The sequence below is a fragment of the Thalia democratica genome, chromosome 5 (assembly GCF_965202585.1).
Source record: "Thalia democratica chromosome 5, ktThaDemo2.hap1.1, whole genome shotgun sequence".
Classification (NCBI taxonomy): Eukaryota; Metazoa; Chordata; class Thaliacea; order Salpida; family Salpidae; genus Thalia; species Thalia democratica.
The window spans coordinates 50,793,341-50,820,865 of NC_139169.1; the positions used below are offsets into that span (position 1 = coordinate 50,793,341).

General features: G+C 26.4%; 1 protein-coding gene across 3 annotated transcripts in view; it reads right to left on the minus strand.

Moving 5' to 3' along the window:
• The window catches only part of LOC145835471 (coiled-coil domain-containing protein 78-like), a 77,382-nt gene that overhangs the window by 39,339 nt on the left and 10,518 nt on the right, over positions 1-27,525 (minus strand). For all 3 annotated transcript variants that reach the window (XM_082943080.1, XM_082943079.1, XM_082943081.1), the window contains 5 exons: positions 24,783-24,905; positions 23,920-24,027; positions 23,451-23,548; positions 5,747-5,940; positions 40-217 (listed from right to left, as the gene is read on the minus strand). In XM_082943080.1, the coding sequence (XP_082799206.1) occupies positions 40-217; positions 5,747-5,940; positions 23,451-23,548; positions 23,920-24,027; positions 24,783-24,905 (701 nt within the window). The remainder of the gene's footprint in view (positions 1-39; positions 218-5,746; positions 5,941-23,450; positions 23,549-23,919; positions 24,028-24,782; positions 24,906-27,525) is intronic.

Genomic DNA, 27,525 nt, shown 5'->3' on the forward strand with positions numbered 1-27,525 from the left:
TTTCATAATAATTTTATATTAAACAAAGATGAGTCTAACTTGTGCAAGACAGTCATTGATAATTGGATAATTTTTGACTTGAGCCAACATTCCACAGCCGTTAAGTACTCCAGATAAATTTTCAGTTCGGTTAACTGATGGCTTAAGGCAACATATAACACGTGTTTTACAATTTCCTCCTATAATATCTTCCAAAACACTTGTTAGTTTTGAATCACTGTTGATTTAAATTAAACTTAGGAACTTTATTATAAAAATTCATACGTAAAATTTTAAATAATAAGTCTATGTATAATATTTAAAAAGTTTTAGTGATAACTGATATGATAATGCTAATCAGAATACTTTAAATCTCTCTGATATCTGTTACGCCTATTTAAATAAACGGTACATGTTTTAGGAAATTAATTATACATTTTAAAACTAACTCACACCTTTATGGTTAACGATACTGATCCATAATTTCAAAAATTTGCATATTTTAGTGCTTGTTGCTTTTATTTACAAAGTTTTACGGTCTTTTTAAAGAAGTTGCATATAAAATAAATACATGCAATTAGTATCTATCATGTATGTTTATTAAGGTGCTTATTTTTATATTTACTTTAGATTTTTCGGCAGAAAAAATTTTATGCTACAGAAATATTATAAAAACACCCTGTGCAAAATTTTAGATGATTTGAAGAAACTTTTACTTTGGCACCAACTGATTTTTTAAAAACCACCCCAACGCAAATTTTATAAGATCCTAAAGATGTGATTTAAAAATTTTTAGCTGATTTTTTAAATGTGTTGCCAAGTATCACACAAACTCATTGTAAATAATTTAAAACGGTTTAAAAATAGTTCTATAGTGGCATTTTTTGACTTTATGTAAATTTAACACATTTTGTAAGTTTTCTTTAATTAACTTATTTTTCTAAAAACAAGAAATGCAAACACTTTCTTTTGATCGTAATAAATTGTTCAAAATGTGTTTGTATGATAATTGACCACATGTAAAAAATATCAGCAAACAATTTTAAGTTTGCATTTTTTGGATCCCATACATTTTGCATTAGGATGGTGTTTAGAAAATCGGTTGGTGCCAACGTTAAGATCTTTTCAAATCATCCAAAATTTTGCACATAGTATTTTTATAGTATTTCCGAAACATGTTTTTTTTCCAGCCAGAAACACATAAGTAGCTCCTAACAAAGCACTCTATTACTTATAAATGATGAGTTATTTTTTGATTAAAAAAAAAGTAAATGATAAAGGTTAATAAGAACATTTAATTAATTTGATAACTTCTTAACTGTTACGTTATAATATATATAACTACAAAAACCTATTGAAACTATCATTTAAACATTCTGCTGTTGTAACTTCTTGTTATTAAACTTAGTTTTGTCACAAAGTATTCATTAAGTAGTAATAGATATTTTATGTCACTTGTATCTTATGTTTGCGATGTTTATTAAACACGTTTCGCTTGCATAAACAACTGAAAAGTCTTCTGGTACTAACAGACCTACTCAGTCAAGTAATCTAGAGCTGAATACAATCGCTGAGCAACACAATGGTTATCATAGAATCATAATGAGATATCAGTGAATTGTAATGTATTATCAAAAATACAAAATATGATAACTGAGGATTATAATTTTTCATTAGAAAAAAATTAAGCTATAATGAGACAAAAAATCACGTTTTTTATAGTTGCGTATAAAAAGTAATAGGTACATGACTATTCAAATTTTAATAATTGTTATTTATTGTGAATTATGTCCTTTAATAAACATTTTTTAGTGTTTATAGACTTTTCTATTCTTATTAATTAGAAGTTTGCCATAAGCATTTTGAATTTTTTTTCCAGGTATTCTGTGTTTCTTCCAAATTTTAAAAATACATTTTTTTTGACCATTTTTAAAAATAAGTTAGTTAAGTCTTTTTAAATATGTTGTATAATATATATATATAAACTATATCTCAAAAAAGTCGAATTTAAAAAAAAAATTATACTATTAGTGTTTGGAGTACTTTCAGATTCTTCTTCAGTAAACAAGTTGAACAAAAACTGAATGAACAAAAATTTTTTTGCATATAGAAAAATAAAAATAAAAAATCATATTATGACGTAACTATATGAAACGTAAATTGTTAGACTTTGACTTTAATGTTTCAAGATAGTTAAAAAAATATATATAATCACAACTTTTAAAAATCAATAGAAATAAAAGAGTTTTTTGTCGGTTACTGTTTAAGATCTATACAAATTTTAAATAAAATAAGAGAATGAACTATAAAAACTCTAATTGTGACATTTTGACTTTAACGTATTAATATTTTGAAATGTATATTCAAAAACTTTAAAAATCATTAAAAAATGTTTTTTAAATTTCAAGCCTTCTTAGTCTACTTTTACTGAATAAAAATCAATTGTCTCTTGAGACTTTTTAACTTCAAAATTTTTTTTGCAAATATACTTTTCTTAAAAGTACCCGTTTATTATATCTAATCATTAATTAACCTAAGAATCGTGATAAACGTCAAAATCATAAAACAGTCTGGATTAAAATTGAAATGATATAAAACTAGCATACAAAATAAGTGAAATTTAAAACTTCAAAAAAGAATTATTTTGATAATTTAAAATAAAGCAATATAAATAATTGAATTTATTGTAATTAATTTGAAACAAATTACCAAAAACTTTTTAAATACAAAACTATTAGATAAATTTTCAAAAGTTTATATTATGTTCTTATTTTAAATAAATAAAAATTATAGTTCTTTTACCATTACAAAAAAGTAAAAATTATGTTTAAAACGCATTTTACTTATTCAAGATAATTTTTATTAATGAAACAATGTTTTGAAAATAAATCTTTTAAACATTTGAAGTTATATAGAAGAGAACTATTAATAGGTAATTAGAAATATATTTATTAAGAACATTAGTGCTTTTTTTACATGTTTTTCAAGTTTACCATCAAGTTGTTTTTACAAGTATTAAAACTTCATGCTTATTCAAATCAAATTTAAAAAAACAAAAAAAATTGAAAGTAATTTATTAATCTAAAAGTTAACAACTATTTTGATAAAGTAGAATTAAGTAACTATATATCTCTTAAAACAAAGATTTTACAGATGTTGATATTTTAAGTTTCTAAAAAGCATTACAAATCAAACCGAAATAAACCTAACGACTTTATTTTAAACTGTAACAATAGCCTAACAATTATATTGAAAATTTTGTTACTGCTAGACTACATCGCTTTTATAAACTTTTAAGCTATAGGTTTGTTTTTGTAGTATTTCTAGCACAATAGCTGTTAAATTAAACAGCATTTTTTTCCAGAAGTAAAATTCAGAATAAATTGAAAAGAAAAGTCAAAGTGTTATAATTTTTTGCCGGTAATGCATTTGAACATTTAAGTAATGTAGCCTTTAAAAATAATTGTATCTTAATTAATTAATAATACAAAATATTAAGACATTAAAACATATATATATAATAAGGTGATTATTCAAACTTGAACACCTTCTACAGAGCCCACTTAGAGGGCTTTCAATTATTTATTGGAAAAATACTAGTACATATGTTTCATAAAGCTAAACGCTTTAGTCATCAGCTAGTTAAATTTAAAATAAAGAGCACTTTACTAAACATAGATGCAAAAGTTATACAAAAAAACAAAAAACAGCATTTCGTAATACTGTGCATTACAAAAACTCGGTATAAAAATCGATCTTCCATCTAACTAATCAAACAACTAAAATTCACAAAACCACAGTTAAGTGACTATAAAATACTTCAAAATTAATTGTTTTTAAGAGGAGCTTTTTAATATGTCGACAAGACGATATGAAATCACTCCTCTAATTGAAACAACCTTTCTTTTTTAACGCATACATAACGGCTGTTGATTCTTTAAAGTACAGCCTACAAACAGGGTTATTACCATCTGCTATTGGCTGCGCTCTTTTTATAACCTCCTAAGTTAATTTAAAATAAATGTTTTGGCGCTTTAGACCGTTAGCATACTTTGAAAGCTCAGTCTCATTTTCGTATACACAACCTTTAAAATATTTTTTATGTTTAGCATACCGAAATCTGAATTGAGTTGAGCACAAGCCGATGTAGAACTTATTTTCAAGGTCAGAGTCAACTGTTGACTTATGAATAATGTTCTTCGAACGGCAATTGCCCCCTTTCAAATCATATTTACAGCCACCAGCGCTATTACACTGATTTTTGATCAAATTACTTTTGTTGAAAATCTTTTGATTGGGTGACTTAATTAATCTCTCCAAATTCGCCATACATGAATAACTAATTCGCATATTATGTTTGTTAAAGATCTTTGATAGTGGGTAATTATTTTTTATTAGATTTATAAATTCTCTGCCGATATTTTTTTTGACTGAAGTGCAGAATGGGGATTATACCAAATTATATTTCGCTTTCTTTTATTTTTATTGGTCGTTTTGTTTTTTTGCTACGTTATTTTAAAATTAAGTTTATCATTGTAACCGCATTTTTTCATTATTAATTCGTAATCGTGCTTTGTCTTTAAAATGTTTTGTTCGTTGCTTAATATTTTATTTAAACGTTGATTAATTATTTTTGGCATTTGTTTTATAATATTTTTTGGGTGGCTATACTTTATCGTCGAGTCTATTTTCTGTCCATGTCAAGAAAATGTTTAGTAGTTAGTATATGTCCCTACTGGGCCCTTTAGAAGTCATTAGTATTTTATTTAATTGTATTTTCATTTATTTTACTTATTTCACAGTGTGTTTATCAATCTTGTATATATACATAAATCACCAGCACTAATAACCAGTTTCATAACATTATTTTTATAGTAAGTACTAGTATATTAAACAAGACGGCGTTCCATCTGAACGTCTGTAACACTTTAAATAACCGTTTTTAGTAATCTTGTTTAAGAGCAGCTTTATCAGTAACAAAACCCAACCAATCAATGGCGATATCGATGACGGTTACATGGCGTAACTCTTGGCGGTCGGCCACCGAACATACCATAACAGTCAAACGCGCAAAGATTTGCACTACATTTTGAACCGACCCACAAATACATATAACAATTGACCGACGAAGACTATAGAGAGGTTTGAACGCTTTAATCGTCATGAAGTTAGTAACTTATTTTGTTTATAAAATATACAAATGAGGTTAAATGATGTATAAAGTATATTTTATATTGGAATTGACTAATGTGTAGTTTGGTAACTTTGAGAATTGAATTAAGTGTAAATTAGATTTGTTTAAGTGTTTGCGCTTTAGGTTTTAATTTTTTCCTTTTTAACTCGGAAACTTTTAATATGAAACAATTTGCATAGTTATACTTATAGTTTTATAAAATTCATTTCTATTCAAAATATCGAAACATTTAAAGATTTTTTTTCAAATACCTCATACTAGTTTTAAAGTTTTTTTTTATATATTTTTTTGGTAAAATAAAAAATAAGAAATAAATAAAATTAAAAGATATGACAAAAACCATAAAAAAATTGCAAACATTATATAATAAAAAAAAAATTGTTGTTTACATTTACAAACTACTTAACTATGTCATGTGAATTATTATGTTTTGTTATTATTATTGTTAATGTGTTTTTATTAAGGATATAAGAAAACCGTATACCAACAACTTTTCTTATTTAACAACACATATTTGAATAAGTATAAAGAGTTTTTACTTTTTTAAAATTTAATAATGAATAATAAAATAACCTGTAATTAATACTTCTGTTAGGTTCTGGTTGTCTTGCCAGTTCAGCAACTAATTTACTGAAACTAGACATTCCTCTGGTCAAGTTTGACTGTCCTAGTCTTGCCCTAGTCAGATCTTCTGACATGTTTTCAATACCAGGTAAACGAATTATTGAAAATACTGATCTGTTTGGTAACGGATTCTCATCCGTCATCTGTATAAGTTTTGTAACACTTTTAAAACCTTTGTAAGATATATAAATAAATCTATATACCAAACTTTTAATTTTGTACTATGTTGGTTAAAATGCTTTTTAGTTGTAAGATTTATTATTGTAACTTGTTTTAAATTAAACAATTTAAAGTATTCGACTTAAATGTCTTTAAGGAGACTTTTATTCAATATTTATTTTAACAGTTTATTACTAACTAAACAATATTCTACTCTTATACTTGCATATAGGAGATCCTCAGTTGTTGTAAACAAATCTGAAAAAATTTTGGAACAAAATATATGGAAGTAAAACAAAATTGAAAACTAATGGTTTAACAACAAAAATAAAACTTAAAGATACTAAACTTAAGTAAAAATTTAATGCTTATGTTACGCTTTTAAGAATTTTGTTGGTAATATTGACTAGAAAAAATTTATAATATTATATACGTTAAAATAGTAAAACATGACTCACATTGAAGTTAGTTGCCAAAAAATAGAAATAGAATAATAAACATAACATTTGCAATTGATAATGTTATAAACAGACTGTTGAAATTTAAAGATCAATATTTCTAAATAGATTTATGACGTAACTATATTGTTGCTTAAATTAGTGTACAAACAATTTGAGCTAATATATTTTAGCTACAAATTTAGAATTTTTTATGTTAAATTACCTTACTGAATAAAGTTTATTTAATCAAAAGTTTTAATTTAGCATCGTTTTTTAATGTAAAAGAAAAATTTCTAGGGGCGATAAAAACTCCTTACAATTACAAATAGTATAACTTTTTGAGCTTTTGGAAATGTGGACAGTTTGCAAAAAGTTCGTACCTCTTATTTAAGTTGACTTTATTGTTAGCATTGGCTATCTCTATTTTTTCTGAAATACAAATTTTGCAGATGTTATATATGCTTTTAATTTCCCCGATGTGGTAGAGGATGCTCCATTTTATGTCGTAAGTGATTTTGTTATGTTTCAAATGCCAAATGTATTTTGCTAGTTCGGTCCCGTTATCTTTATAATTTTTGAAACTGTTATTGTGACTGTACCATCTATTTTTAAAAGTGTTTCCGGTTGAGCCAATATAATATTTTATTTCCTTTGGAGATGTTATCTTAGCTTTGTAAATTACATTATTTATTAAGCAATTATTATCCAGGGGGAATGAGTCTTTTGATCGGCAGTTGCAGGATGGGGTGTTAGTGGTGACGCTTTGTTCTTCGGTTTTGTTGGTTTTATTTAAAGTTTTTGTATTAATACTTTAATATTGCTCATACAGCTGTAAGACAGTCTGCAGTTATTTTTGTTTAATATTTTATTTAATGTTTCGTTTTGCTTGCAGTGTTTATTAGTTATCTCGAAAAATTCTTTGCCGATATTAGTTTTTACGGACTGGCAAAATGGGGGATTAAAGTAAATGATTTTCCTTGGTCGGTTTGTTTTCTTTTTAGTTTTAGTATTTATATTTTCTGTATATTTTAGCTTATGTTTGAAGTTGGCATTGTTTAAAGCGTTTTGGTACGTGGCTACGTGGTTGTTAAGTATTTGTTCATTTTTTAAAAGTTTATTAATTCTCCTCTAAATCATCGCTGGGAGGTTCCTTTTTATAACTTTAGGATGGTTTGATTTGTTACTTATATATCTTACATCTGTATTTTCCTTACGGTATGGTTTGTATATATTGTTAGTCAGGTTTAAAGTTGTATCTAAGAAATGACATATGGTTGAGCCAACGTCGATAGTTATTTTGAAGCCAATATCGTTAAATAGTTTAATTGTTTTCTTTTTTATACTTTCTAGTGACGGGTTGCTTTTCCATTCTATAACTGAGAGGCCGTCGTCTCTGTACAAGCCGATTTCGTTGGCGTTAAAAATAGATTTAAGGCGGTTTAGGACGTACAGTCCTACAAGGTCGCAGAGCTCAAGGCCGAAAAAAGAGCCCATCGGTTCATCGAATAACACATTTTCATCATTTTTGTTCCAAAGTTTATTGTCATAGGTTAAAATTGTTTTGCATGTGTGTTCAATTAGTTTAATGTCTTTATCTTCTATATCTGTATACTTTTTGCAACATTTATGGCTTTCATTAAATGGTGATGTTTAATACTCGGGTAGAAGCTTACAATGTCAAATGCTATAAAGTGTTTTTAATTTTTCTGTTCAATGTTTTGAAACCATGTAATTACATCGTGAGAGTTTTTTTATGGTGTTAGGGGTATTTTTGTTAATAGCATAACATAAGCATTAAATTTTTACTCAAGTTTAGTATCTTTAAGTTTTATTTTTGTTGTTAAACCATTAGTTTTTAATTTTGTTTTACTTCCATTTATTTTGTTCAAAAATTTTTCAGATTTGTTTACAACAACTGAGGATCTCCTATATGCAAGTATAGGAGTAAAACATTGTTTTGTTAGTGATAAACTGTTAAAATAAATATTGTAAGATTTATTGTATAAAAAGAGTATACAAACTCTTTAAATATGATATTTTTATACAGATATATTGCTAAGATATTTAACTTTATTTTGTACTATAGTGACTCATAAATTTTTCAATTATGTGAATAACTTATTAATATTATCAACTTTAATTATTTTGAAATTTCTCATCGCAACAACAATTTTCAAAGTACTCAATTTATTAAAAATTAAAGTCTTTTTTCTATGTTAGTTTAATAACTCAGTTATACGAAGTTTTAAAAAATCATAAGTAATTTAAAAAAATAGATAAAGTCTAAGATAAATATTTTTCTTATTATTTGTTTTGATTTTTTGAAAACTAAACATTTAGGAGAAATTATATTTATTAAATATTTTCAAGATATTTTAAGGCAGACTCAGTTTCGTTTAAACAACTCTTCAATGCTTATTTAATATAACCTTATTCAAATAGAATCTGGATTACTTCAAATAAGCACTGAAGAAGTCTTTGACCGAAACTGAGTCATCTTATTGATTGATAAAAATAATTAGCAATTCATAATTTTCGAACATTTATAAACTTCTTAACACTATTTTTCTGCTCAATCTGTTTATTTCTATATTAAAATTCATTAAAAAATTTTGTAATAAGGAACTTATACTGCATTTTTTAGCTATAAAACATTAGATTTTGTTTTGTAAGGTCAATTAAATTTTCAACCTTATTATTACTTTTAAGTGCTAGTATAAAATATTTAGTTTCAAGTGATTTATTAACTTCTTATTAAAAAGTTAGTGATTTTTAACTGTTATTATTTAAAACTTTTTATATCAAAACTGTTATTCTTAGATAAATTAGGCATATTGGTTCATCTCCCTTTTAAGTGCCAAATATACATTGTTATTATTTGGACTCGATCATTTCTCATTTCATCATTTTTAACTAGATTACTTTAAACTTGATCATATTCATCATTTTATCGTTGTGAGCATAACAACTTAAATAGCAAAGGCACGCACTCTTTTGAAAATATTACAGGCACTTTTTAATTTTAATTCAAAGTAGTTTTAGTCTAAAATGTTCAATTGAAAAAATAAGGGACTATAATATAGGCACGCCTCTAGACTGGCATCCTTAAGTTCGAGCTACCGCTGAGTAAAAATAAATAATTAAATCTACAAGAATAAAATATTCAACACTTCGTAATTTTATGACAAACTACATATGTTTGTGTTTTATTAAAAAAAACAAACAACCTCTCGCTAAGTGAAGCACATCAACCAAATAATTGATGTACAAATTGTAGTATATACTATTTATTCAATTTTATTTGAAACGTCATAATGTATTTTTTGTATGATTCATAAAAAATTTTGCCATGTACTTTATTTCGTTCTAAAGATATGTATTAAACATTAAAACTGAGTAAACGATACGAAAATTAGTTGTTTATTATATTATAAACACACTATTAAATATATATACATAAAATACACTAAAAAATATAGTAATTAACTATAGCAAGTTTTAAAGTTAAAAAAAGATGGTTGTGCGAATTTAATGTAGATAAACTATCAACCTGATAATGCGTTAACATTTAAAGATAAGGTTGTTCGCAATAAAACTATTATGCAAATATATTTGTTTTAATACATATATATTTATGTATAAAAATAACTGTTCAAAATATAGGTTTAATTGTTTGCTAACAAAAGATCCTAGTGAAGTAACTTCACTAGAATATAAATAGTAACAAATTATACAGTAATCTTCCTTTATTCTACCAACATATGTTTCTGTGTGTCAACGAATCAACACACTTCAACTGGGTTCTGTAAAAAAATAATTACTGTAATGAGAGAATAGAAGCATAGAATTAGTTGTAACGAATGTATTTTTCATTAGTTAACAACAATAAAATTTGAATTAGTTATCTTTCCCATTAACGTGAGTTGTTTGTTTATACTATGATTTGTTGTTTTGTTGTGTAATTTAGCTTACTTTACTTATTTTAGACTTAATAATCACAAATATTATATAGTTTTATAACAGTCGGATTTAATATTAAGTATTTCACCTATTAATAACTAATATCTGTAGAAAATATCTTATTTTAATATGTATACACCTACTATATTCTATGCTTCTATTCTCTCATTACAGTAATTGTTTTTTTACAGAACCCAGTTGAAGTGTGTTGATTCGTTGACACACAGAAAAATATGTTGGTAGAATAAAGGAAGATTACTGTATAATTTGTTTTTATATATAAATATATATATATAAAGGTTTATTTAAAGATATAAAACTCAAAGGACTCGAGTTTCGTTCCCATGCACTTAACAGCTTCAAAACAAGTTTAAAATAAAGCACAAAACAAAAAATACACAAATGAAAGTTGAAATTGAGCATAAATAGATTATGACGTAATTTTGGAACTACTAAAAATCATGCAAAACGGCTTGTGCAAAAATTAATTTACCAATCGACAATAAACTGGCAAAAATTTATATAACTTCAGTGAGTGAATACATATTTGGACAGAAAATTGAATGTGATGAAAATAAGATAAAAAGATAAATAAAAATTTAAATTTATATTATTAAAAGATGAAATTAAAACTTATTAAACTTCAAATGCGTTTTTTTTATATGTCTACAAGACAATACAATGTCTCTTCTTTTATTTAGGCATCTCTTGTCTTTTAGTGCATATACAACGGCTGTTGCTTCTTTGAGACACAGCCTACATATTGGGCTATTTACGTCAGCTATAGGCTGTGCTCTTTTTATAATTTCCCAGGATATTTCAAAGTCAATGCCGCTGCGCTTTAAGCCACAAACATACTTCGAAAGTTCAGTGTCATTTTCATATATGCCGCCTTTAAAAGATTTTTTATGATTGGCATACCTGAATCTAAACTGAGTCGAGCACAAGCCGACACAGAACCTCGTCTCAACGCCAGAGTTAACTGTGGCCTTGTAAACGATGTTCTCTGAACGGCAATTGCCCCCTATTATAAAAAGAGCACAGCCTATAGCTGACGGTAATATTCCAATATGTAGGCTGTGTCTCAAAGAAGCAACAGCCGTTGTATATGTACTGAAAGACAAGAGAGGCCTAAATAAAAGAAGCGAGTTTGTATCGTCTTGTAGACATATAAAAAAATCGCTTTTAAAGTTTAACAAGTTTTAATTTCATCTTAAACTAATCAAAATTTCAATTTGTATTATAATTTTATCTTTATAACTTTCAATTATCTGTCCTATTATATAGTTACTCACTGAAGTTTTATGAATTTTTGCCAGTTTATTGTCGATTGGTAAATTAATTTTTTCACAAGCCGTTTTGAATGATTCTTACTAGTTCTAAAATTACGTCATAATCTATTTATGCTCAATTTTTTAACTTTCATTTGTGTATTTTTTGTTTTGTGCTTTATTTTAAAATTGTTTTGAAGCTGATGAGTGCATAGGCACGAAACTCGAGTCCTTTGAGTTTTACATCTTGAAACAAACTTTTTGATTAATAAAGCCCTTAAGGTGGGCTCAGTGTGAAAGATTTAATTTATCAAACTAAATAACTTATTTCTATATATTTATATATATATATATATTTATTTATTCATTTATCTAATTATTTAAAAACTATATTTTATACAGCTGTTTCACACACGAAATGTAAAATTTCATGTGATCCTCAGTAAGTTATAGTGTACAGAAATTTCGATTTTAAAATTTTTATAATAATTGTGACGTAGTAATGGTACAGTTTATTGTACTATTAGCTGAATTTGAAACAATACGCTGTGCTTGTTAATTTTTTTTTTTAGAAAGTTTAGAAAGGTTATTTTGGAAAGTTTTAAGCTATTACAAAAAACTTTTTAGACTGTTGGAAAAATGTTATAAAATACTCGTGTTTTCCGCTTCAATTTTATTTTGTTTTAATATTTAGTTGGTTTTAATTTTGTTAAAAAAGTATTTTTGATAATGGATGCATATGTTTTGTCTTTCGCTTTTCTTGTTTAGTGTTACGTTCTTATCTGATTTTCGATTTCTATTTTTTCTAAGTTACAAAGTTTGCAGCCCAATTTAGTATTGAGTTTTGATTTTGTCCTGTTTAATATTTCCCATTTAATTTTGTAGTCTGTATTGTTATCTTTTAAGTTCCATATGTAGTTCGCTAGTTCTGTTGTGTGTCTTTTGTTAATATTGTTGAATGATGATTTGTGGTTTCTGTATGTTTGTTAAAAAGTGTTTCCTGTGGGTCCTATATACTGCTTTGTTGTTTTATTTGATGTTACTGTTGCTTTATATATTATATTTGACACTAGGCATTCATTATTTAAAGAGCAAGGTTCTTTACGGCAACTACAAAGTTTATCTTTTATTGTGCTTTTATCGTCTATATTGCTTTTGTTTAATATTTAGTTGTTGTGAGCTATTATTTTACTTCTGAAATTACTTGTGCAACTGTAAGATACTTTAATTGTGTTTCGGTTGAATATTTTATGGAATGAGTGGTTTTCGTCAAATGATGTGGTAATCAGGTTTAAGAATTGTTTCCTTATTTTAGAAATTACATTTAGACTAAATAGTGGGTTGAAATATATTATGTTTTTTTTCTTTGTTTTTAAATTCTTTCTGGTAAAGTAGTCTTATCGTATTTTAAGGTGTTTTAATAGTTGGCCGAATTTAATGCTTTTTGGTATTCATTTTCTACGTTGTTGAAGGGTTCTTCGTTATTAGATAGTTTTATTAGTCTTCTGTTTATTGTTTCGGGTAGTTGTTTTAGTTTTTGTCGGGGGTGATTGGAGTTGTAGTTTACGTATAAAATTGGTGAGTTTGATTTGTTGTATGGTTGGTAACTTGAGTTTGATATGTTGAAGATTACATCTAAGAAGTCTGTTTGGAATAATCCGGATTCTATTGTTATTTTAAAGTCGTTTTGTTTGAATAATTTAATTAAATATTTAGCAGTATTTTCAGCTGATCTCGATGATTTGCTTCTTATTATCCCTAGTCCGTCATCTCTATATAATCCGAATTAATTATCTATAAAAATCTTACTTTTTTTGATTTCTTTTAGTAAAAATCACCCTATTGAATCGCCGATTTCTGCCCTGTTAAATCATCGCATACTTACATTAAATAATTGGTCTCAATTTGTTTTTTCTCAGGTTTGGTTTTTATGTGTTAAAATTGTTTTACAAGAGTGTATTATTAAATTCATTTCTTTGTTTGTTATTGGGTAATTTTTTTCATGAATTCTAGTGCTTTAATTAAATTATTTTTGGTTATACTAGGGTAAAATTTAGTGATATCGAATTTTATGAATCTGTAGTTTTTGTTAAACTTAGAATTTTTGAACCAGGTGATCACTTTGTCTATAATGAATACCAAAAAGTATTAAATTCGGCCAACTATAAAAACACCTTAAAATACGTAAGACTACTTTACCAGAAAGAATTTAAAAACAAAGAAAAAAAAACATAATATATTTCAACCCACCATTTAGTCTAAATGTAATTTCTAAAATAAGGAAACAATTCTTAAACCTGATTACAACATCATTTGACGAAAACCACTCATTCCATAAAATATTCAACCAAACACAATTAAAATATCTTACAGTTGCACAAGTAATTTCAGAAGTAAAATAATAGCTCACAACAACAAAATATTAAACAAAAGCAATATAGACGATAAAAGCACAATAAAAGATAAACTTTGTAATTGCCGTAAAGAACCTTGCCCTTTAAATAATAAATGCCTAGTGTCAATTATAATATATAAAGCACCAGTAACATCAAATAAAACAACAAAGCAGTATATAGGACCCACAGGAAACACTTTTTAACAAACATACAGAAACCACAAATCATCATTCAACAATATTAACAAAAGACACACAACAGAACTAGCGAACTACATATGGAACTTAAAAGATAACAATACAGACTACAAAATTAAATGGGAAATATTAAACAGGACAAAATCAAAACTCAATACTAAATTGGGCTGCAAACTTTGTAACTTAGAAAAAATAGAAATCGAAAAATCAGATAAGAACGTGACACTAAACAAGAAAAGCGAAAGACAAAACATATGCATCCATTATCAAAAATACTTTTTTAACAAAATTAAATTCAACTAAATATTAAAACAAAATAAAATTGAAGCGGCAAACACGAGTATTTTATAATATTTTTCCAACAGTCTAAAAAGTTTTTTGTAATAGCTTAAAACTTTCCAAAATAACCTTTCTAAACTTTCTAAAAAAAAAATTAACAAGCACAGCGTATTGTTTCAAATTCAGCTAATCGTACAATAAACTGTACCATTACTACGTCACAATTTTTATAAAAATTTTAAAATCGAAATTTCTGAACACTATTATAATAAACTGAAACTTACTGAGGATCACATGAAATTTTACACTTCATGTGTGAAACAGCTGTATAAATTATAGTTTTTATATAATTAGATAAATATTTAGCTCCAATTTAACTTGTCGAGCACTATCGACCAGAACTTTTTATAAAACCTTTAATATATATATATATAATATATATACAGATAATTAAAATGTAATACAGTAATCTTCCACTATAGTACGTTATTATTAGGTTCGCAATTCCGTTGAGTACGCAGTTTTAGGTTGTGACCAAAACGCTTACTCAAGAAAAGGATAATTATTACTAGATTAAATTTATGGTTTAGATAAATACTTTTTTTTAATTAGGTTATTATTATGTTTTTACTTTGTTTTATTGTAAAAACTTTTTGAGGTAGTTTTACAATATTACTTTAGTATAAAATGTGAACTTAGCTAATTTTATATTTAGTTCATGACAATGTTATATAAACTTGACTCATTCTGTTTAAATGTTTTTATAAGTTTTATTTAGCTTATAATATGAAATCTTTTTTGAAAATCTTATAAAATAACTAATTAATAAATAAGAAACCATTTTTTTATAAAATTTATGTATAGTTTTATATACTATAAAAATAGTTTTATGTTATAGGAGGGTTTTCCCTACTTAAAAGATAGTCTTATTTTTCACATTAAAAAGTAAGCTACCAGTTGTTTCTACCGTTTTTAGAGATCCATAGTAAATTTTGAGGTGTAAGCGATCAAAGATAGAGATTTTAATAGGTTTCTAAAAGGAGGTGCAAACTAAAAATACAAAAATAGAGTATTTCGCTAGAAGTATTTCTTTACATACAGCTTTTAAGCAATTGCTTTTAAACTTTCTCACTCTTATATTAAACACATTATGAACTACTTTTTAGAAGCTAAACCTATATTTCTTAACTCAAATGTTTTTCTCTAATCAATTAATTTAATTTTACTTAAGTGTGTAGACATATTGTAAACAAAATAAGAATATGACAAAAGGAAAAAAAAAATTACTTTTAAAGTAAATTTACTGTGCACTTTAAAATATTTTCTATGCACACATATCCTCACTTTCACATTTTTATCTTTTAATTTAAGATTAAGCGTAACTTAATCATAAATATATATTATAACACTTACTACATATAATATTAAAATATGTACAAACAAATTTCAAATAGTATATGACATAAGTTAAAGTGTTTTTTGTATTTAATATACGTTTTAATTTTTAAACTAATATTTTTTATCTAACTAAGTTAATTCCTATGCATTGCACACAAATGCTCTTTTTTAGAAATACCTACTTAACGTATACTTGATTTAGGGATGCTAAATTTACTAAGTCTGTACATTGTTAATCAAAATAGTTTAAATTTAAGAAAATTTACAAGTAAGCACTTCAACAAACACAGGCTAAGTCAGGCTAGTTTGAAGACTTTTAAAATCTCAGGCCAATTTATGCAATATTAATTTTTTAAGTTTTTTTTATAAATTGTTTTTTTTTTCATTTGTCACTCAGGCTAGTTTTTGGTCACTTAGGCTAGCTTTTTTGCTTTGAAGAGTGGAAAAGTAACTTATTATATTTTTTGTTAAATTCAGTTTAGGTTTTAAATATATGTAAAGTTTAAGTCTTGCAGCTGCTATAACTAAAAATTATGTTTTATTAATTGTATACATACAAATGTGAACAATGCACACTAGCTTAAAGGTAATTGCATTAAAGCTTGAAAACTTTTGAGGTATTTTAATAGACTTGTCCTTTTCATTAATGGCTTAAAAAAACTTACATTTATTTTAGATATATTTTAGAAGTTTTCTGTTCTTTCAAAACTGACTTATAGTTTTGTTATGTGTTTTCTTTGTATATATATATTTTACTGCTAATAAACTTCGTAGTTTGTTGTTTTTGTGAGTTTTATTTTAATCAGGGTTGCCAAAAAAAACAGACTAATTTGAGATTTGAAAAACTCAGACTAATCTAAACCTGTTTAAGACACTTTAAAAAACTCAGGTGTGTGTAAAAATTTTAATTTCTTTGAATAAATTTTCGAACTCCCAGAATAGTTTTAAGACTTGAGTTTATTAACTGTATTTTTTTCTAGTCCAGCTATATATTATATAGTTTTTTGTGAAGTCAATACTTTAACTATTTAAGCTCGATTAACAGCAAGTTTTTCAGTTTTTAGTTTTTTCAACGTTAAATAAACTTGGGCTGGTTTGATATAACTAAGGAAAAAGTGGCAACCCATGTATAAGACTCTAAATTATTACTAGTTATAGTATTTGTGTATTTTAATAAAGTATTTAAGCAATATTTGTATTGAAAAATTAATTTTAGTTTTTCATAAATCAAATAGGAGTGAACTTATTCAAGTTAACGAACTAAGATTACTGAATTTTTAAAAGAGTGCAAGTTATTTAATACGCAAAGATTATTTTCAAAAATTAATGTTATAAAATAAATGAAAAAGTGGTTGATAATATAAAAAATGTATAAAAATGAACCATAATTGTATTTTAAGTTTGTTTTTAAAAAAGAGATATGTGTTAACTAGTTTTAAATAAATAGATAGTTTATCAAAACTTAAGTATATTAGTCAAAGTAAGTTTTAGTCTAATATTTTATAACTTTAGTCCGATATTTTACAATTTTAGTCCAATACTTTTAGTACAATTTAAATAGGCCTTATGTTTGTAGCTAAAAGTAATTAAATTTAACAAAGTGGACAAAATGTTTTTTTTTTTGTATGTATGAAAATTTGCATGACCGACTGCTTGGATTTAAATTTGGACAATATTTACATTTTTTTTTCTCTCATTAGGTTACCCTGTACCGCATAGTGGTGAATCTCATTTTTTTACTTTTCTTCTCTTTTTTCAAGCTTGCTATAAATTGAATGCGCGCGCTTGTGTTTAAATTGTTTTTAGTTGCTTTGGTCGGTTACGTTTCAATCGCTTGTAAAGTGTTGTATTATCCATCGTTACTAGTGTAACTATGGCGAATATTTTTTATCTGGACTTTTGGGTCAAATTAGTTTATTTGGTGTTATTTTTAAGCAGTTCGTTGTAATTTTGTCGTACTTTTATTCATTTGTAAATACACCTTTTTGTTCTGAAATTCGATTTCTTTATACTAGTAGTTTAAGCATTCTCACAACCTTACTACTTAAATAGGTTTAGTTTAAATGATAGTATAAGTTTAATTTGCTTATGATAAACCAACTTAGCTAAGTTATTTAACTAAGTCATTTTAAACATTAGCTTAAGTAACCGTCACCGATATTGTTATAAGCGCGTTAAGTCAGTTAACTGCCAGGTCCGCGCACAACTTAAGTAACAACATCGGCTGACTGGTTCAACCCCAAAATAGTCATCAAGAAGACAATTAGGGCACTCAGTCCAAAATGAACCGCTTACCCTCTGTTGGCCCTTAGCCTTGCCAAGTCTATCTCCGCCTTCCTTATATTGGTGAAAAGTCAACAAGGTAGGCTAAGCATGCTTCATTAGCTATAAAATCCATTTTTTTAGCGTTTCGCTACGTGTTGTGTACAACACAAACCACCCGCTTAACGGAGTTATGAAAAATGCCACACCTAACCATGACTTAAGTAATGTTATATATATAATGTCATTGCGGAAATGACTACGTAGGTCGAACATCTCAACGTTTTCACGTCAGGCGAAAGCAGCATGTCACAAAAAAGCTAACAAGGTCTATTTTTATAGACGACGTTAAGCCACTAGGTAAACTATTATCCATCCATTAACTCCTCTTGAATAATCCTAGTTTTACTGAGAACTACCTGGATAGTATATTCAGATTCTATCCAGATCAAAACTCTTACCATCATCTAGTTCTAGAATTATTGTTTATTAGAACTCGCTAGCCGAAAATTTGTAAACAACGAAATTTTTACAACTTAAAACTTTATAAATAGAGTGTTTTTAGTATTTATTATTGTCGTTTTTTGTAATGTGCTTTTTAATATAGTTTTAAGTGAAACTTCTACTATTTTAAACATTTTATTTTAACAATCTTGTGTTAAAGTTAGCAAAGTATAAATTAATCCTAATTTAAAACTTATAAACATATTTTACATTTGACTGTTTATGAGGTAACTATTTAAAGCAAGACGTTTAAAAATCATTGTGTATAACTAAATTTACATTATATTCTCAACAGTTTTTAGTAAGCTTATTCTGATGACGCGCTAAATGAAATTAATTCTTAAACTTTTTTTAAATGAGTGACTTATGTTTAAATTTTTTGTATGTAAATAAAACAAGACAATAGATTATTAAATTATCACTTAAATTAAAACTACGACCCACGGAGACTTTGAAACTTGAAATTTGACCCGCTAGCAAAAGCAGGCTGGCCTAGAGGTACTGAAAAGAATAATGAAAAAATTGCTTGAAGAACTTTATTTTTCTCAAGAAGCTTTTTAGATTAAAAATTTACAGAGTATCTACTTGTGGTTCTTTAGACATTAGAAGAATGAAGAAACGGAATCAAAACATATGTGAAAATCACAGAATTATATTGCTCATCAGTGATGACAAGTTAAGAAACTTCTGACATACTCCTTACTGACTTTTACAATTCAGATTCGGATATGCCATCATTAGCTAAACTTCCGAAGAAATGATTACACAAGTGTATTTTTAAAGAAGCTCTATTATTGTTATCACCTGCTGAATTTTTTAAAGACGTAAGGTTTATAGCAGTAAAAAGAACCGATTTTTCTCCGACTGAGTTATCTACAACTGTTTCTGTTTAAAAAGATAGTGTTAGTATAGATAGAAATTAAAGATCTACTATTAAGCAAAAGTTGACTGCTTCAAAAAACTTTTTGGTGCCTTTGGACAAAATATTGGATGACTCTTCAAAATAAAAGTTTAATAATTAGAAAAAAAGTCTGAAAAGTACTTAAGGTAAATTTGTTCGTAAGTAAATGATGGATGATCTTATAAAATTGAACTATGTAAATATTATTAACCAGGCAAGTAGCGTGGTACGTTTCTGCAAGTCTGCAGAAACATATACAGAGTAGCTACTTGTGGTCCGTTAAAAATTAAATACATTAGAAGAATGAAGAAACGGGATCAAAAGATTTGCCAGAAATTTACATTCGTGCGAAAAAACTCACTTTTGTTTCAATTCTTCAGTCTGAAAAGTTCTATTTGAATAAGATTTTAAACAACAGAAAATCTCGTCTTAAAACGAGTGAAACATTGTTTTGTTTAATAAAATTGAAAGTTTATTATTGATCAATTTCCTTTTATTTTATTTAAGTTGAGAACTTTAATTGCCACCTTTAAAGTATAAAGTACGCAAGTCTTAAAATACCTTGCTTTCTTAGCTTTTAGTATTGACTTGTACTTGGTTTTGCACTCAATAAATACATAAATTGAACAATTTTGCAAAACTATGCAAAAACAAACTGCTGCAACTAAGACACCTATAAAACGACACCAATAAAAAGAACTAACGGTATTAGATGCAATAAAGAGCGCATCCTGGTGCTTGTGTGACATTCCAAAAAAGTCTTTGTAAGCAACATTTTGACCTTTTTGTTGACATAATGTACTAGAACTGCTACTAAAAAAAGTTTTCTGTTCTCTATCCAAAGAAACCTTATAAAGTAGAAGTTCTAAAACTTTCAAGAAGCATAGAAATGAAATCTGGTAACAACATATTAGAGAATTTGTTATCAAACGAATTACTTTTTAATCCGTCTAAAGCAGGGTTTCCCAAACTTTTTTTCAAAAGCCCCCCAGACAGAAATTAAAAAAGCTATGGCTCCCTTCAACAAGATCACTCAAAAAACTACCATTAAAAACACCTAAGACTTTTTTAGCTCTTTATCATCAAGTCCAGAATATCTAGTGTAAGATTAAAAACTACCATTGAAACCTAAGACCTTTTATTTTGGCTTTAATCATCAACTCCAGAGTATTTAGTGTAAGTTCTTTCAAATTATGACCCCTCTGTGGCCCTTTTACACTTATTCGGAAACCCTGGTCTAAAGTATCATAGTTTAAAAATTTGTCTCGTCTACGTGGTGGTTATAAAGAGCTCTTCGAAAAAACCCTAAACTACACCGACATTACATCCTCGCTCGGTATCATTTATAAACGTGCAAGAGCTGTTTATAAAGCTAGATTGTTGAGAAAAATCACTTACGTTTTTAGAATACTTTTGCTTTCAAAACAAAACTCATTGAAAAAATTTAAGTTTCAAAAAATTAAAACGCTTTGAGTTTTTGCACAAGTTGCTATATAACCTATTAGATCAATTCTACAGTAGTTCACAAGTTCTTATCGATGACTTCGATTTAATTAAATAAACTTCAAAATTATAAAAGTATTGATAAGTTTAATGCGTTAAATGCCATGAACCGCTGTCTATGGTACCATGTCTGAAAACTCGTTTGATAATGATACAACTCTATTAAAAAAAAACTCTGATGTTTAAAACCACTATACAAGACAAGATAAGGTGACAATATTTACTTAAACTCAATATTCTCTGCTTATATACCCTATATTCGTGCCACTTAGGAAGAAAGGAAATCTAGCAGACTTAATGCTAGTAATTTAATGCTAAATTTTTAATCTCAGGCTGCAATTCTTTTCTTACTAGGCCTACAGAACAATGTATGACAAAGATTACCTAGACGTAGAGTATAGATAAAATGATTTTTCAACAAAGTTGCCGAACAAGGTATTAAACTGTGTAGCAGTTTTTTAACTTTTTTTAATAAATGAAGACATCTTTCAAGACAATCTCAAGTAATCGAGGAGGATAGGAAGGAATCGGCAAATTTTAGAAATATAAAAACTTTAAGAACTCAACTGTTTCATGAATTTGCTTTATACTCGTTTTTGTTTAAAATTTTTAGGAATATTTGTGATTAATATATTTATATATTACGTTAGTAGATTTATATACTTATAAAAGGGGCAAAACTCCAAATAACTGTTTATAGTATTTTTGTAGAAATGGACAAACAAATACTAAAAGTTGTTGTACCCATAAATTTAAATAAGAAGTGAAAAATTATATTTTAGAAATTTTGACCCCTGAATATGCTTTTTTTTTAATATCGAGTAAACAAAACTTTTTTATTTCATTATCTTAATTTTAGTAACAAGTAGGAGGCTTTTTTTGTTTTTTTGATTTTATTTGATTTTCTACCCTGTATAATCATTTTACCGAGCTACCAGAAATATTTTATTTTTGAGGCGCACCAGATGCACGCTATTGCACAGTAATTTTATAAGTTAGATTAATATTATTCGTTTTGATGTTAAAAGAAAAACAAAAATCAAAGATCGCTATTTATAAAATTAGAAGAAGTGAAACTGAATTATTTCTAAATTTTATTGTTCAAACAGTGTTTTCCTCAATGAGCTCACCAGTACTTAAACTAAAGTCTTTACCAAACTCTTTCTGTTTGAAGAATATTATTAGTTTAACCACTAATGAGCTCATTGGCGTAACACTGTTTGCATATGAAAACTTAGAAAGAATTAAATTGTTACTATTTTAATAATGATTTAAAATTAAAATAAAAAGTGTTTTTTTTAACTACTTTCTTATATTTCTTAATGCGTACAATTATAATAACTAATAAAACTTGTTTAAACCTATTATGTTTAGTAGTTCATTTTTTGATTCATAGTTTTAAAACTAATGTCGTTTATTACCTAAGAACAATTTCACTAATTTCTTTTTTTAAACTATATGTAATATTGTTGAGAAAATTTTTAGCTGTTTTGCATACAACAATAAAAATTTTAAAATGATCAAACTAAAGATGACTGAGTTTAAAATGATCAAGGTAAGTTGATCGAGTTTGAAATAATCGAATTTTTTATGATTGAGTTAAAGTTGATCGAGTTTGATATGATGAAATTTAAAATAATTAAAAATAAAAGGATCAACATTAGTATCATAGAGCTAAATATGACTAAAGTAGATATGTGAGAAAACCATAAATGTTCCTAGACAAGACGGTAAACTATTTCCAAATAGTGTACGACTCGTTAAATAAAAAAAATTTGTACTCAAGGTCCCTGGACCAATTTTCTAAGCGCTTTTGCGTCATTTAATTGTTAAGTAGAATAATAAATAAAATAATACTTATCAATTAAACTTTAACTTAATCAAATATCAATGTAAACATGTGAACAGGCTTTGTTTAACTGGTATTCAAATTTTTAAGACTGCTAACAATATGTTTTCTTATACATAATTTTTTAAGGAATCTAAACGTTAGTGTTTTTAACAAGACTGAATTATTACTGGTTTAAATCAACTTTGTATTAGTCTACCAAAGTTAAACTAATTTAATGAACAAATTACAGTTTTAAGACAAAAAATGAAAAACTATAGTAGCACTAAGAATATAAAATTTTATAAGATTCAAAAATTAAATTTTGAACTAGTATTTTTTAAATATGCTTGATAACCGTCATTTTCTATGTAAAGATTAGTGTTGTAAAATAACATACATATTTATTTCTATAACGCATTTTCGAAAAAAAACTGTACACTAAATGATGTTAAAAGCTAAATTTATGGTAAGTTTCTTTCAGTTTTAGTAAAAAATAATTTTTCAGTTAACAAATACAAAGTTTTCACTTAATTTACTTTTATACAAACTAACCATAAACAGTTCTAGCTGCATAATATAAGTAGCGAAATTTTTTACTGGACCCAATTCTGAACTTTGATTAGTTCTAGCTGACCATGCTTGCCAGTATGCTAAACATAAGTTTAAACATGTTATTAAAAAGTATCTGATACATAAACTAAAAGAGACTTTATCACAGAAAAAATCGCTTGCTCTAAGGGTTGTTATTCAAAAAATGTTTTCAACTAGTTTACAATTTAAAGTTTGTTTTATAATATTTTAAACATCATGCAAAATAAACTATAATCTTAAACTACAAAATGTAACTAATTAATGATTTAAGATTAGTTTGTGTTGGTTAATTATATACTTCTCGATAAATACTTTTGATTTAAAAAAGTATAAAAATAAACTAATATTTAAAATTTATTCAGTATAAATCAAAAACTATATTAAGAACAAAATAATACAAGAATATGTAAGCATATATAGTGTTAAACACCTGTTATAGCATCCGTAGTATTTCTACAAACATCAAAAGATAGATTTTTAATATAAGTTCCTTTTTGTGCAGTAGTTGCTAGCTCTAAGGGTTCGTTATATGTTCTTGCTGTATTATAATAAATACAGTTTGTTAGATTTTTTGATGTTATTTACTTATATAATTTTTATCATAAAAAGTTGAGTTGTGTCACAATTTGAAGGATGCACAATTTGAAAGTCATTTTTATATATTTAATTGCAAAAAAGTATCATGTAAATAAAAGTATAGAAAAATAACCAATTCTTTAAAAGTTTCTAAAGTAACTTTTTTAAAAAGGCACACAAAAGTTAGTTTTAAAACATGTGTATGTTATATCAAATATTCATTAAAGTACTTTGATTGAAAAAATTAATACTATAAAAGATGTTCTAGTTAAGAACTATTTTGACAAAAATTTAATTTGATTAATTTACTTTTTTTACTTGTTCAACACTGCACTGTATTTTTTTGTTAAGCTTTTCTTATAAACATGAATTATTTTTCACAAAAAAACTGTAGAAAACAACAAAACAAAATTATAAGCCTAATAATAATTAACTATGTATTTTTAACAAATTTCAGACAAATTTTTAACTTTTAGTAATTAGCATTAGTAACAACTTAAGGTTGAATGTTTTGTTATTAAAAAATAGGCCCACTACCAACTGAGTTCGGCTAGGCGTATTTTGTATAGAAACAACAATTTATGAACCTAATACACAACAGTAAAAACAATATCAAACACAGTAATGAAAAAAAAAACACTTATTTATATTTTAACATATAAGATTAAAGATTTTAAATAGAGCAAAGTACAAAACATAAAATATTTAAAAACATACTAGTCATAGCACCACGAGAAGCCATTAGATCTTTTATATTCTCGTTGTAAATTTCATAACAGTACATAAGTACTCTGCCTCTTTCATCAAAAGCTCGCGCAGACACTTGTGGATTTGACCGTTCTGTTATATAAAAAATAGACATGAATATTTCTTTTTTTTTTAAATAACTCCTAATTTAATTTCTTAAGTTTATTAAGTTTCAAAAATTAATCGCTCTGTAAAGATAATAATTATACACGATATAAAGAGATACATAACTTTACATTGGGGTGATTATTAAAATTACGACCTCTTAGTTTTAGTCTAAAAAACTAATTTTTATTCTAAAAATATCACAAAAACATCGTGTGCAAAATTTTAGCTGATTTAAAAAAGTTTTCAAAGATTTTCTGAAAACAATCCAATGTAAACTGTGCGGAACCCAAAACATGCGACCTTAGATTATTAGGAAACAGTTTAACATGTAGCAATTATTACATAAACACATAGTGCAGAATTTAAAACAATTTAAATAAAATATCATGGAGGCGATTCTTGCTTTTTTTTCTGAAATAAGTAAAATATAAAAAGTGTTTTAAATTACATAAAATCTAAAAGTGCCTCAGTGTAATTTTTTTTAAACTGCTTTAAACTATTCACAATTTTTTTTTGATAGTTGTCACATATGAATCAATTTTTACTTGTTGGTCGCTGTTTTGGGTCCCTTACAGTTTACAATATGTTTGTTTTAAGAAAACCTAAAAATAGCTTCTATGAAAACTTTTTAAATCAGCTAAAATTTTGAACAAGGTGCTTTTATGATACTTGGCATAAAAAAATAGTTTTTTAGCAATAAACTCAACTGTCATATTTCTTATAAGCACCTTTCTATACTTCCCCTAGCTCATTGAATTTTTACCTAAAGGGAATTAAAACAGTTACAAATTTTCTGAGACCAAATTTAACTCTAGAAATATTAAACAGAACTTTAACATAGTTATATTTAAAAAAAAACTTTAAACATAAAATAATAATCTTAAGGCTATGATGGTTGGCACATAATTTTTTCATTTATTTAGAATTTAATACTAATAATATTTGAAGCTAAATAGGAATGCTTATCATTTGTTTCTTGTACCTTCTACTTTACATACAAGCCTCCCTGGCGCTTTACGGTCTTTAGGTAAAAAAAAATTCCTCTCGGAACCTACGAAACAGGAAAGTGCTTTTATTTTTCTTTAACTTTTTGACTAGTAATGGCACCATTGGAGTGGTCACCAATATCGTATAAAGAACTATAATAACATATATTTCCAAAGCTACCACGGAACGACTGTGATTCATAGTACCTGATTGTAATATATTTTTGGTATTCGGGACTTGATTTTTATATATGCTATATTGAACAAAATATTTGCTGCTCCTGCTACAATGTCTTAGACTAGAGATTCTGTACCTGAATGAGGACGAATAGTATTTTTCTCAAGAAGGTTTTGAGTACAGTAATCTCTCGCTTATTTACGCACATTGTTTCCACAGAAAAAAAATGTAAAGATACGAGAGGTTGTAAAAATACAAGAGGTTATAAATATACTCACTATAATGGCTGTTTTTTGATATTGCTTCTAGTTAAAAGCAGACTGTGACTTTTCCACTTTAAAAAATTTGTTTACTTTATTTATAAATATGAAAACAAAAGATAAAACTATACATATATTAAAAAAAAGATTTAAACTTATATAAATAATAGTACTTGTAAAAAATTATACTAATATTAATAATAAGTAGACTTTATCTTTATTTACATTTGACTTATTTGAAACTTAACATTTATATTCTATTGTACTTAGCAAATTCAATTTATAATTAAGCATTTGCTTACAATTAAGAAATGGTGTGGTGTCTATATTAAAATTTGTTTCTATAGCCTTTTACAAAAAATATGCATTTGGTGATGTAATTGATTTCTTCTTTTGAACAAAAATATATAAAATATAATGAAGTTTTTTATAAAAAATAAAAATTGTTTATGTTACTACAACTTTTTTTAATTTGACCTTTGCCCACATAAGGATAAACTTGTCTTGCATTGTATTAAAGATATATTAATGGATTTTTTTAGTAGGAATGAAATTTCATGCCTAAAAATTTGAGGAATTTTAAATTAAAAATATAAAATAAACCTAATTTGTGCAATTAAAAAAAAAATAAAGTTTTTTTTTTGAACTTTTTAGAATTCTAAAATGTGTTACAAAACGAGAGTGCGTAACGCCATAAGTGCGTAAAGATGCGAGAGGTTACTGTATCTGATTTCTCTAAAGTGTAAAAAACACAATCGCCTATAGCTTCGGCGGCTATAGGTTTTATACTTTTATAATTTTTTGAGGAGATTTTACCTCACAAACATTAAATTGAACATGTTACTTTTTGCCATGAGATTGATCAATTCTATCTACAGCGATTTAAGCATTTCTGTTAAGTTCAAACGCTGGTTGATGCTTCGGTTTATTTGACTATTTACATACTACAATACCAAAAGTGGTCCAAATGCTCTTCTCCAGTTTGCCTATTCTTCTTATTTGCAAACAAGTTGCTGCATATCTAGCTCTTGAAAGGTCGCTTTTTAGTCTACGTTGAAAATACTATAGAAATGCAATCTTTATGAGAAGAGATTGGCTGATGTATTTGCTTCGAAACATTTTAGTTTTCTATACTGCTCGTGCTTCTTCTCGAATATAAGGTTTAAATACAGACGACACGC